Source organism: Solanum verrucosum, unplaced genomic scaffold (assembly GCF_900185275.1).
Source record: "Solanum verrucosum unplaced genomic scaffold, falcon-dt-bn FXZP01000180.1, whole genome shotgun sequence".
NCBI classification, from domain to species: Eukaryota; Viridiplantae; Streptophyta; class Magnoliopsida; order Solanales; family Solanaceae; genus Solanum; species Solanum verrucosum.
Genome location: NW_026020402.1, coordinates 2,372,970 through 2,385,349, shown reverse-complemented (window position 1 = coordinate 2,385,349; position 12,380 = coordinate 2,372,970). Strand labels below are relative to the sequence as shown.

General features: G+C 32.1%; 2 protein-coding genes across 3 annotated transcripts in view; both read right to left on the bottom strand.

Annotated features, from left to right (window-relative positions):
* LOC125840178 (salicylic acid-binding protein 2-like) overlaps nucleotides 1-12,380 on the bottom strand; it is a 99,510-nt gene that overhangs the window by 579 nt on the left and 86,551 nt on the right. Inside the window, exons 1-2 of one of the 2 annotated variants that reach the window (XM_049519145.1) lie at nucleotides 2,401-2,793; nucleotides 398-535 (exon numbers count right to left, since the gene is read on the bottom strand). The exons of the other annotated variant lie outside the window; for it this stretch is intronic. Of the exons in view, the coding sequence (XP_049375102.1) occupies nucleotides 398-535; nucleotides 2,401-2,763 (501 nt within the window). The 5' untranslated portion in view covers nucleotides 2,764-2,793. Of the gene's footprint in view, nucleotides 1-397; nucleotides 536-2,400; nucleotides 2,794-12,380 lie in introns of those variants that run through there. 2 annotated transcript variants of the gene reach the window in all.
* Nucleotides 4,174-6,136, bottom strand: LOC125840181 (salicylic acid-binding protein 2-like). Its single transcript, XM_049519147.1, has 3 exons — nucleotides 5,771-6,136; nucleotides 4,660-4,797; nucleotides 4,174-4,583 (listed from the first exon to the last, which is right to left on the bottom strand). Exons 1-3 carry the CDS (start codon nucleotides 6,134-6,136, stop codon nucleotides 4,299-4,301), a joined length of 789 nt encoding a protein of 262 aa, XP_049375104.1. The 3' UTR covers nucleotides 4,174-4,298.

Here is a 12,380-nt window from a genome sequence, read left to right as displayed (position 1 = left end):
TCATTTAGACACTCGAATTAAGTCATATTCCAATTGGACACTTTCTATTCAAATTTCGAAAAAAACTTTTAAATTCATGTATTGGGTAGTTAAGTTTAATCACATAAAATATGTCATCTCCTTTTTAATTATACGTATTCACCTTAATAAGTCATAAAACCTCTGATTATATTTTTTACTTGAGGTTGATGCATGTAATTAAAGGAGATAAACATATTTTGTATGGTTAACTTAACCATCTAATAGACGAATAAGAACACAAACAATTTTTCCCCCCAAAATTTATACTGGAAATAACTAAACAGAACACTTTATTAAGAATTAAGATATTAAATTAAAACAAAACTTAGTTCGAATGTCTAAATAAAATATTCCAACGAGCTTAAATAAAGCTTACCTCAGGAGAGCATAATTGATAAAGATTGTAAGCCAAGAACTTGGGCCCAAAAAATATGGATGGCAGAGGCTCTTCAGGGGAACCATATGACACAAATTGGGTGTCCAACCAATTTATTGTTGGCATCCTCTCAAAATACTTCACAAAATCACAATAAATTTGGGTTTGTGAATAAAACAATCATTCACAACCAACATAAATAGTGTTGTTTTATTTTCTAACTAACAGATTAATCACATCTAACTTCATCATATCAAGATCACATATTTTAAATTCACCTATTATTTACGGTTTATCATTTATCAAAATTATTACAATCGACAAAAAAAAAAAAAAAAAAAAAAAAAAAAAAAGACTGAAGAAAATTCGAAAGAAATGGATGATTAAAACTAGAAAAATTATATGGATATTTTTTCAGAGCTCTACGGTGAATGATTAAAAGTAGAGAAACTATATGGATATTTTTTTCAAAATTGAATTACCCTGAGAAAAACATAAGGCAGTGAAAAATTGAGATAGAAAAAAAATTGAAGCTCAGCAGATGCATTCAAAATTAATAATATTAAATTTATTTATTTTTTAAAATTATTTTGTTATATCATCAACTATTGCTAGCTCTGATATACACATTTAATTTAATTTTATGATAAAACTTTAACTTGTCAGACTCAAATTTAAATTTTAGATTCGTCTCTGCCTGGATTGAAGATGCTCAGATATTGGACTTCAAAATCAGTCATTTCCAAAAACTGCTACTGTGAAAATACGAAAACACCTAGGAATTGTTTGCTAAATTATATAAGAACTGGGGGGTGGGGGGTCAGGGGCGTAGCTATAGCTATCCCAAAGTATCTAATTGGACACTTTTCGTCAGAAAAATTACGTTGTATATAAATGTCAAATTCTACATTTAAATGATATATATTTAAAGTTAGACACCCTTAACAAAAGTTATGCCTTTGGCGTAATAGTAATAGGTGTCTATTTGAATGAAGTAGTTCTAAGTTTGAACCCCAATTAGCATAATATATATATATTTTTTTTGACAGTCACACACCATTATTATTAGACACTTTTAATAAAATTTTTGACTCCTCTACGGGAAGATGAGGGACCTGGGGTGAGTGATCATGGAGAAGAAGATCGTAGAAACAATGGAGAGGGACATATCACAGACGATGAAAAATCGGACACCAAATAATAAAAGTGAAGTTTAATTATTTGCGAAAAGACCGAAAAATTCTCTTTTATTAATATGTTGCAATGAATTCTTAGGGGTATTTTAGAAAATTTAAAAGTAGGTGGTACAACTTAAGATTAGCAAATCCATATATACACAAAAATATCATTAACCTCCCCCTACCCCACTAAAAAAAAAAGCGAGAGCCACAATTCGACAAATGTGGAGAAATAATGTATTTTAGAAAATTATATTAAAAGGTAGGTGGGACACACGTGAAGAAATAATGATGTAACCGCTGAGTGGCTTTCTATCTCATATTTTAATGACAAATTTCGCAGGTGCAAATAAGTCTATAGTACATTTACAAATTATTGAATTCAAGTCTTGACATGTTGATGATCCAAAATCAACTATAGCATTTTAATAGAAAGTTAGATGGACTTATCATGATTTATTGGGGTGTAATTATTTATCCATAGATTCTGAAAATTCATAGAAAAGACTGGATGAATAAATTTAAATTATTATGAATAGATTTTTTTTAATAATAAATAAGTATGGGACTCATTCGCTCATAGAAATGGGCTCTCACACCATTAAATATATAGTGAAATTATATTTTTATGACTATAAAAATCTATATATAATAAAATAGCATGACCATGAAAGTTAGCTAGTTAAAATTGAATGACTTTTAAAAGACAAAATTCAGTAACTCTAAATTGATTTTATATATATACATGCAAATAACATAATTTACGACTCTAAATTCTAAACTCACATGTAAGGAAAGTGAAAAAGGTATGTATATATTATTCACCTGATCCAAGACATAGGAAGACATGTGAATAGAATCAGGCATGAAGGCAGCCAAGAAAACAGCAACATAGATCTTTTGTTGGTATTTTTCCATAACAAGTCCCAAATTCATACCACCAAAACTATGTCCTACTAGTATGACTTTCTCCTCTTGTGGAAGAGATTCCATCAATTCCATCAATGGCAAAGTGTAATCATGAAATGTGTGAAGTTCCTCTATTTTTCTCAAATCAATCCCAGAGGCTGCCAAGTCTAGAGTTGTTACCTTGTGGCCTGCAACCTCTAGCAGGGGCTTTAGCTTGTACCAATACCAACCTCCATGTACCAAAACAAAGTGTCTTCCTTGTTTCTTGATAGGTTCCATTTTCAGGCCTTTGTGAAACTTTTCCTTTGGTTTAGTCTTTTAAGTCAGTTGAACTCTAAGATGGGTTATATAGTGGTTTGGTGGGCAGTGTGGTATTATCACATGTGGTTTATACTGTTTAGGTGACGGCACCTTGTTTCTTGTATATATGTTAGCTGTCATATTTTTCTTCTAATTATTGTTTTTATTTCCTTGAGCCAAGAGTCTTTCGAAAACAGTCTTTCTACCTCGCATAGATAGTGCGTTAAGGTTTGCGTATATTCTATCCTCTCCAGAATCCATTTTATGAGATTTCATTGAGTTTATTGTTGATGTTGACTATTGTTAAGTCGAGAAATACCTCTTCAAGCATGAGCAAATATATCCAGTGGTGGATCTAGTATTTTCATACAGGGGTTCGAAAAATAGAAGTATAAACGTGTTAATAAGTCAACAAAACACAATTTCAAGAAGTAATAGTATCTAGTTTATAGGTACAAAAAGTTAGTTTCGTTACAAGAGACCTTTAAGCAGGTTTGAATTTTTTTGAGTTTAAATCTACTCTTTTAGCACATTTTTTTGTTAAAAAAGAAGAAGCAAAAAACGTGAAAGATTGGTCCTGAAGCTAAATGAAGAGAAACTCAAAAAAAAAGTGAAAGCTTGATCCTGAAACTAAATGAAGAGAAGCTAAAAAAATAAAATGTTCACAATGTGATTCAAACCTGGGACTTGAGGGGTTAATTTAAAGGAGATCTACCACTACGCTACAACTTACTTATGGTTCATAAGGGGGTTCAAAATTAATATATTTACATAGATGCAGAAAATTTACCTTATATATACAATGTAATGTTTTGCCGAGGGGGTTCGGGTGAATCCCCTGGAACCCACGGGGGTCCACCCCTGAATATATCTTCAAGCAAATCAGACTCCAATTTTGCGATCTTCTATAGTGATTCCAAGTTCACACCCCAACTTTCTCAATACTTGGTTGGACAAGTATCATATAGAACCCTTATTTCTAGGATGGAAGAAACCCTACTTAAAGAGATTTCTTCTCAATCCAAAAAGGAGTACTAAAACACACGATCTTTCTTTGGAACAAGAAAAACACACGTTAAATAGAATTATGAGTTCTATAATCATACCAATAACTTATTCAATTTTTTTTTATTTTTTTTTATAACTTGTTAAATTTCCATTTTAGATTGTGAACAAATAATTTTATACTTTCTAATTTCCTCTTATTATCAACTATAGTTATGCAGGTAAAACAGAACAAATATCAAACACCTTTTAGCATTGTGCTCTGGGTTTTCTAATCTTTTGAGTAAATTTTAACTGCTCTCATCTTTTTATACTTCACAAGTCATGTTAGAGAAAGCAACAATGAGTGGACATAACACAGAAAAAGTTGTAAAAGGAAATCGTGAATTGACACAGTTCAATTATCTCATCACACATTCTTCAATACATAAAAAACAGCACAATCATATGTTTTTTCAAGTTGAAAGCAACAACTAATTATTCAAAAGAGTAGAAGATGTTGAGATGGATCAATTGTATTTATGGGCAATCTCCAAGAGAGTGTCACAAAGTTGTTTGGGCATACATAGCATTGCCTTATGATCAGCACCTTTGATCTCCTTTGCTTCGATGACGGTTCCATTGTTGTCAATTTGCCATTGCTGGAATTCTTTTGGTGATACTTTATCCTCAGTGCAGATTATATAAACTTTCTTCACTGATCCATACCCTTCGTCCGTGAAATACTTCACCTTTGATAGATCTTCCATAAACAGAGAGGTTGGTCTCACCAATGACGATGCTAATGCAACATCCTACCAAATAATATTGATTTAGTATATGTCATTGCATTCATCAAAACATAAATATTTGTTTCTATATAAAGCTTACCTCAGGAGAGCATAACTGATAAAGTTGTTGAACCAAGAACTTGGGCCCAAAAAACATGGATGTCAGAGGCTCTTCAGGGGAACCATATGATACAAATTGGGTGTCAAGCCAATTCTCTTTTGGTGTCCTCTCAAAGAACTGAACATTAAAATTGAGTTTATATAAATAAAACAATTGTTCACAAACAACATAAATATGAATTGGCTAAATGGACAGCTTTTAAATAAGGAGACCATAGACATATTGTAAGTAATTGCTACTCAAATTATCACTAAATCAACAAATATCGTCTTATATAGGTACTTGAATCTTGACATTAGGATCCTATGCCCTTAACCTAGATCATTCAAGCTCATTTGTCTCTATTCTCAAATATTCGAATCTTAATAAGTTATTATTTTCTGCGATATCCTGATATTCATTTCAACCTCGGTATTACACCAATTTATGAAGCTCATTGTCAGGTTATCACAATTATTTCCCTGTATTTTGGGTTAAAATATACTCCGTTGTGTATCAAAAGTTCAAGTAGACTTTCACCCCATTCAGTGATGGTCTATCAATAGATTTGCATAGCGAAGTAGAATGATATTTTGCACTTACTCGGTTGATTATAGATACTATATCAATAAGCAAGGTGCTCTAAGTTGAACAAAATCAAGAAATCCTAATGTCTGTATAGGGAATACATCATAAGGTTTGAACACGCGATTCTAGGCTTTAGAGAATTTCAAAGCCTAACCAATTGAGCTACAGACAACTTTTGTTTAAAGAGTGTCACCTTGTGGTATATATCCTTTTTTTTTTTGGCTCCAAGGAAGCAGTGTCATATGACACCCCATAAGCCTTCTTAAATCTGACCAGAGGCATCTAGATGCAGGAAAAGGTCTATTTTTGTAGTATTTCTCTCATTTCTGATATTTAATATGCTGGAAAGTTCATTCACTCAGCTCAGTTTGGGTAGAAAGCATGCTAAGATTAGCAAACCCATTTATAAACAAAAACATCATCAACTTCCCAAACGTGAATAAATAATGATGTAACAGAGCATACGTCAAATAAAACAAGATAAACAAATTAAAAAAGAGATGGATCGAAGTAGTATATTCACTTGATCCAAAACATAGGAGGACATGTGAGCAGAATCAGGCAGAAGAGCAGCCAAGAAAACAGCAGCAAAGATCTTTTTTGGGTATTTTTCCATAGCAAGTGCCAAATTCATACCACCATAACTATGCCCCACTAGTATGACCTTCTCCTCTTGTGGAAGGGATTCCATAAACTCCATCAATGGCACGGTATAATCAACAAGTGTGCGAAGTTCCTCTATTTTTCTCAAATCAATGCCAGAGGCTGCCATGTCTAGGGCAGTGACCGTGTGGCCGGCAGCCTCTAACAATGGCTTTAGCTTATACCAACACCAACTTCCATGGCATGCACCATGTACCAAAACAAAGTGTTTCTTCATAACCTCCATTTTTTGGCCTTGTGTTTTTTTCTTTTCTTTGAACCACAAGGACACAAAGATGAATCTATTATGGATATAGTGATTTGGTAGTCACGGGTGATTATATCCACCTAATCTGGAAACTCAAATATTTGACCATTGAAATAAAGGGAGTATATATTTAATAATATTTGTCATAATATTTTAGATGAATCTATTATGGATATTATTTCAATAAATGAAAGCTCATCAAGGAGAATTCTAATATAATGCTTTAATTATGTTTATCTAAATTGTGATGGTGTTATCGTGATTTATTCATTCGTTCACTTTTTTAATATCAATATCACATGCAAATTTTGTTGAATCGAAATAATAAAGTATTATGCGGAAGCTAATAATTATGAATCTGAATTAAAGCGAAGAAGAAAATAACATGTGTACCTAATAATATATTAGAGAAATTGTTGGTGTGACATTTTAATATTAATAAAAATATATTATATGTCACATTATGTATCATCTTATGTCTATTGGTGGACATTACATTTGTGCCTCTTTACACTCATCAATTGTGGAAGAAAGTGATCATTAGTGGTTAGTAACTTATGGAACCATCAATTCTCCATTTCACCCATTATTCTATCTTTATGTCTTGCAACTTATGTAACATTTGGACCATTAATTTGACAAATTTACTACCCAGCAGCCTCTAACAATGGCTTTAGCTTGTACCAACACCAACTTCCATGGCATGCACCATGTACCAAAATAAAGTGTTTCTTCATAACCTCCATCTTTTTATCTTGTGGTTAGCTCTTTTTTTTTTCTTTGAGCCACAAGGACACAAAGATGGGTCATATATATAGTAAAGTGTCGTGCAAAAGCTAATAATTACACATCTATACTACCTTAAAAGCATGAACTCCCTAACTTGAATGTTAAATTACTATAATATCCTCAACTTAAAACACCCAATTTATTATTCTATATTTTATATTATATTATATTTATATATTTATTCTATATTATATTATAAGCTGACACCTTTTCACATTGATGCAAATAACTTTTTCGAAGGATTGTGACTTTTTCGATGAGTTATGACATGTCCAAAAAGTTGTGATTTTTCTGAAGATTTGTAATTTATCTGATATGGCACGATAAGCACATTCTCATACTATCTTTTGTTGTCTATAAATAGAGAGATTTCCTTACACTTTTAAACTACAAATTTTGTATGTTTTCTATTTTTCTTCTTAAAACAAGGAAGATTGTGAGAGTTCTTCACTTATGCAATTATAGTTTTTATTGTGGGTAAACTAGATAGATCTACAAAAGTTGATTCAACAAGGAGAATAGAAATACTCAACTTCAAACGAGAACACTATGTAGGTAATTAATAGGTACTCATTTTCATAGTATAAATATACTTTTGCAGCAACTTGTACTTGACAAAAAGTTGAATGATTTTCTGTTGCACAAATTATAACTTGGTGTTCAAGCAATGCAATGACTCAAATTGTTGAAGAAAAATGATTTGATCAAAAACATGTTTGAAGAGTCCAAACTAGATTTAATAGGTACTCCTCTGTTTTAAATTGATATGTTGGCCTTTTATTTTTATTAAGTATAATATAGAATGTTCTTTTTTCTTGGGGGTGGGGGCACCATCTTTAAGAACATAAAGTTAAAAGACATTTTTATATATTCTAAATATCCTAAGATTAAAATTCTTCTTTATTTTTTAAAATTTCATATCAAATGAAAATTAGACAAATCTATATATTTCTCTTTTATCTATACCTAGCTTAATTGATAAATTATTATAAAACCCCAAACTTAAAAACCAAATTTAGTATATGTTATATATTTTATATTATATTATATTATATTTATTTATTTATATTATACTAAAAATAGTCACTTTTTCACATTGAAGTGTTGTGACATTTCCAAAGACTTATAACTTTTTCGATGAGTTGTGACCTTTTCGAAGGGTTGTGAATTTTTACACGGTTGTGACTTTTTCGAAGGGTTGTGGCTTTTCCAAAGAGTTATGACTTTTCTAATGAGTTTTGACCTTTTTGAAGGGTTATGAATTTTCTAAAAGGTTGTGACTCATTTTTTATAAGGCAGAATGTATTCTTGCATACACTACCCTTTGTTGACAATAAAAAGAGGGGTTTCCTCAAACTTTTAAACTACATTTTAAAAAGATTTTCATTGTTCTTCTTCTTAAAACACCAAATTTAGTATAGCTTTTATATTTTATATTATATTAAAAGAAGACAACATTTCTCATTGAATGGTTATGACTTTTCCGAAGAGTTGTGACTTTTCCTATGAGTTGTAACCTTTTAGAAGGGTTATGACTTTTATGATAAGAAACAATATGAATATGCTCATACTACTATTTGTTAACTATGAATGGAGGGGTTTCTTCACACTTTTAAACAACGGTTTTTTTTTTTTTTATGTTTTCTATTCTTCTCTTCTTAAAAACTCAAGTTTGATTGACAGACGTTGACAATCTCAAAGTTCATGAAATTTGAACACTCCTACATTAATGTTAAATTAATATATTACTCCAACTAAAAACATCCAATTTAGTATATCTTTTATGTTTTATATCAATATTTATTTATTATTTTATGTTAAAAGTAAAAACTCCAACAACACAATAATAAATAAGTAATGCACTATGGGAGGGAGGAGAAATTATATTTAAGAGGCGTAATGTCACGCCCCGAGCCTACACCCTGGGCATGGCCAACACTCGAACACCATTGCTGGCCCCAAGCAAACCCTTCACCTGGCTTACTTAACTCAGCGGAAGACAATGTTCATTTAATAACTCAAAGAAATAACATCTTAGCCAAAATGACAACTCAAGTCTTAAACGATAGAAATGAAATGAATAAGACTAAAAAACTAACAACTGACTGTTTATGAAGCCTCTAAAACAACTGAGATAGATGTTGGGACAACCCCACAACATCCTAATGAACTAATTAGAAAGCAATGAAAATAGATCCTCCGAAATGCAAGGAGGCTCACCGTCTGACTCTGAACTGCTCACTGGATCAACGGTGAGCTGGAATGCCGATCCTAGTTACCTGCATCTGCATCATAAGACGATACAGACCAACTGACATCAGTACATTGAATATATGAGTATGCGAGTTGGAATGCTAAAACAACATAAGCTTGAAAGAGAATCTGAAATAAACACTTACCTTGACTCTTATCAACTCATGAATACTTAACTAAACTCATTTCATTATAAAGCAACTTAAAATAAGTGCAATATAAAGAAAAGTGGTTTAAAAACATGATGTCAACTCTGTGTATATACAATGATCACTACCAAAAAAGCGCTATTTAGCCACGGTTATTGAGCCACAGTTGAATAAACCGTAGCTAAATTAATAGACAAATATAATTTTCTCCACATATTAAGAATTGTCACTAAAATATTGTGGCAAAATCACGCGGGTATAATCTCCCTCCCTTTTTTCCATTCCCTCCATTAATTTCATAAAATTTTATTTTTACCAAAAATAAAAAGAAGAAAAGAATTGCAGCATCTCTCCAATCCAATACATATCCCTAAAATATCAGAACCGACTGGTTCATCTTCCCCAAAAACAATTGCAGCAGCACGTCTCTCCAGCGGAAAACGATTGCTTCGCATCGCAGTTCAGGTACGAACCTCGATCTAGGTACATAGATTCTACGAACCTCCATTGTTTTATCAATTTTTTTCTGTTTGCTTCAATTTTGTCGGGTGCAATTTTCAAATTTCTATTACGATATACTCTCTATTTTTCCCACTTTGATGAGGTGAGGGATGAGAAAGATTAATACTAAAGAATCAATATACATTAAGGATTTGTCATAATTTAGCAATTTCAAAGTAGAATAATCTGCTGAAAGAATAAAAAGAAGTAAAATTAACCCCAAATTGAGATTAAGCAGTCCCAAATGAGAATCCAAGTAAAATTAAAGCCAATTCTCTCTTAGTTTACAAGAAATCATACATGAAAATAGGATCTCATCCTATTCCGTCATATCAGACGTAGCTTAGGCTGATTCCTATGGCCTTTGAGTTTCGTGGGCTCGTTAAAGGAAATGATAGACCTGTAAAGATATCTTTGTAGGTCAGTTAAAATTCTTTACAAATTGTCATGCAAAGAAACTTTCTAAACTATGAAAACAAGAACAATTGTTATGGTTCATTATAGGTAACAAAGTCAACAATAATAGCATACCCCATGTAATCCCACAGTGTGTGGTTTGGAGAGGGTAGAGTACACATAGACCTTAAGCCTACCTCATGGAGGTAGATACGTTGTTTTTGAAAGACCCTCGGCTCAAGCAACATTATAGATAACAAAGTCCCACTGCTATAATAAATGCAATGTCTCAAGTATTTACAACTTTCATATATTGTTACTTTTATTGTTCCAATAATTTAAGACAGTAAGATCCATTTAAATTAAAGTCACTTATAATCCAAACCTCAATAGAATTATATAAGTTTGAAGAGTTATACATGTGAAAAACCCTTTTGATGATTAACATCCAATTAACGTAAATGACTATTGCCCCAAATCTGTATCAGTATCCATCTTTTAGCATAGGATCACATGGATAGAAAGATCTTTGGTGGATAAGAAATCTTCAAATAATTTGATTCTGTAAAGCTTGGAAAAAAGGATGACTTTCTCATATATTGTGCATTTGTAAAAAACTTAGTCATATTTTGTGTTTGTTCGTATCTTAAACAACTTCATTCCAACATGATTGACAAGAGTTGGATTGAGAGTCCAATTAAATCGAAAGAATTCTCAGATGGTGTAGTTCAATTTTTGGAATTTGCCTTTTCAAATGCATCTATTGATGGAAAAATTTTATGTCCTTGTATTATATGTGGATTTTCTGTTATGTGCAATAGAGCTGAAGTATTCAGTCGTCTGCTTCAAAGGGGGTTTCCAGAAAAGTACACATATTGGCATATGCATGGTGAAAAACATGTTCAATGCAATGTAGAATCAATATCCCAAGTACAAAATGAGTCGACTAGACAATATCCTATGAATGATATGTTGAATGATGTTTTTGGTATCTTTGACAATAATGATCCATCAAATCTACCAAATAATGACAATTCTAGAGGTTCTGAAGAGAGGAGTCAAGAAGAGACAGAGAAAATTAAGAAGTTGTTGGAGGATGGGAATCAAGAACTTTATGATGGTTGTACAAAATATAGTAAGTTGTCATTCATTGTTCGTTTTTATCATATTAAGGTCTTATGTGGTGCAACAGATAAAACATTTTCAATGATTCTTGATCTTTTAAAAGATGCATTTCCCCATGTGAAACTACCATCATCATTTTATGAGTCAAAAAAGATGATTAAGAAGTTAGGTTTGGGCTATGAAAAGATTGATGCATGTCCAAACCATTGTATGTTATATTGGGGATCATCAGAGGATGAGAATAGAGATAAATGCAAGGTCTGTAATACTTCCAGGTTTATGTCAAATGAAAATGATATTGGTGCAAATGTTATACTTGATGACCAACATAGAAAGAAACCAAAGTCAGCTAAAGTGTTGCGGTACTTCCCACTTATACCTAGGCTGAAAAGGCTATACAAATGCTCTAAAACTGCAGAACTCTTGAAGTGGCATACTACAAAAGCTAATCCAGATGGGTTATTACGACATCCTAGAGATGGCAAAGCATGGAAACATTTTGATTCGTTTTATCCGGACTTTGCTTCGGAGACTCGTAATGTGCGACTTGCTTTAGCTACAGATGGTTTCAATCCATTTGGAAATCTAAGTTCCAGTGTTAGCATTTGGCCTGTGATGTTGTATATTTATAATTATCCTCCTTGGTGTTTCATGAAGCAATCTTCTCTTATCATGTCAATGATAATTCCTGGTCCTAAAATGCCTGGAAATAGCATTGACGTTTACTTGCAACCTTTAATTGCTGAGTTAAAGCAACTGTGGAGTGGTGTAAATGCTTATGATTGCTCAACGAAGGAAATGTTTCAATTGCGTGCTGCATTGATGTGGACCATAAGTGATTTTCCAGGTCTTGACAACTTGTCTGGATGGAATACACATACATCACTTGCTTGTCCATCATGTAATTATGAAACAGATTCTATGAGGCTAAAGTTTGGTAGAAAATATTGCTTTATGGGACATCGTCGATTTTTGCCACATGATCACAAATATAGATACAACAAAAAGTC

Coding starts and splice junctions, on each gene's coding strand:
- LOC125840181 (XM_049519147.1), bottom strand. CDS start 6,136: ATGGAGGTTATGAAGAAACACTTTGTTTTGGTACATGGTGCATGCCAT. Junction 4,798..5,770: donor CCTCCTATGTTTTGGATCAA/GTGAATATACTA, acceptor TTTAATGTTCAG/TTCTTTGAGAGGACACCAAA. Junction 4,584..4,659: donor ATCAGTTATGCTCTCCTGAG/GTAAGCTTTATA, acceptor ATTATTTGGTAG/GATGTTGCATTAGCATCGTC.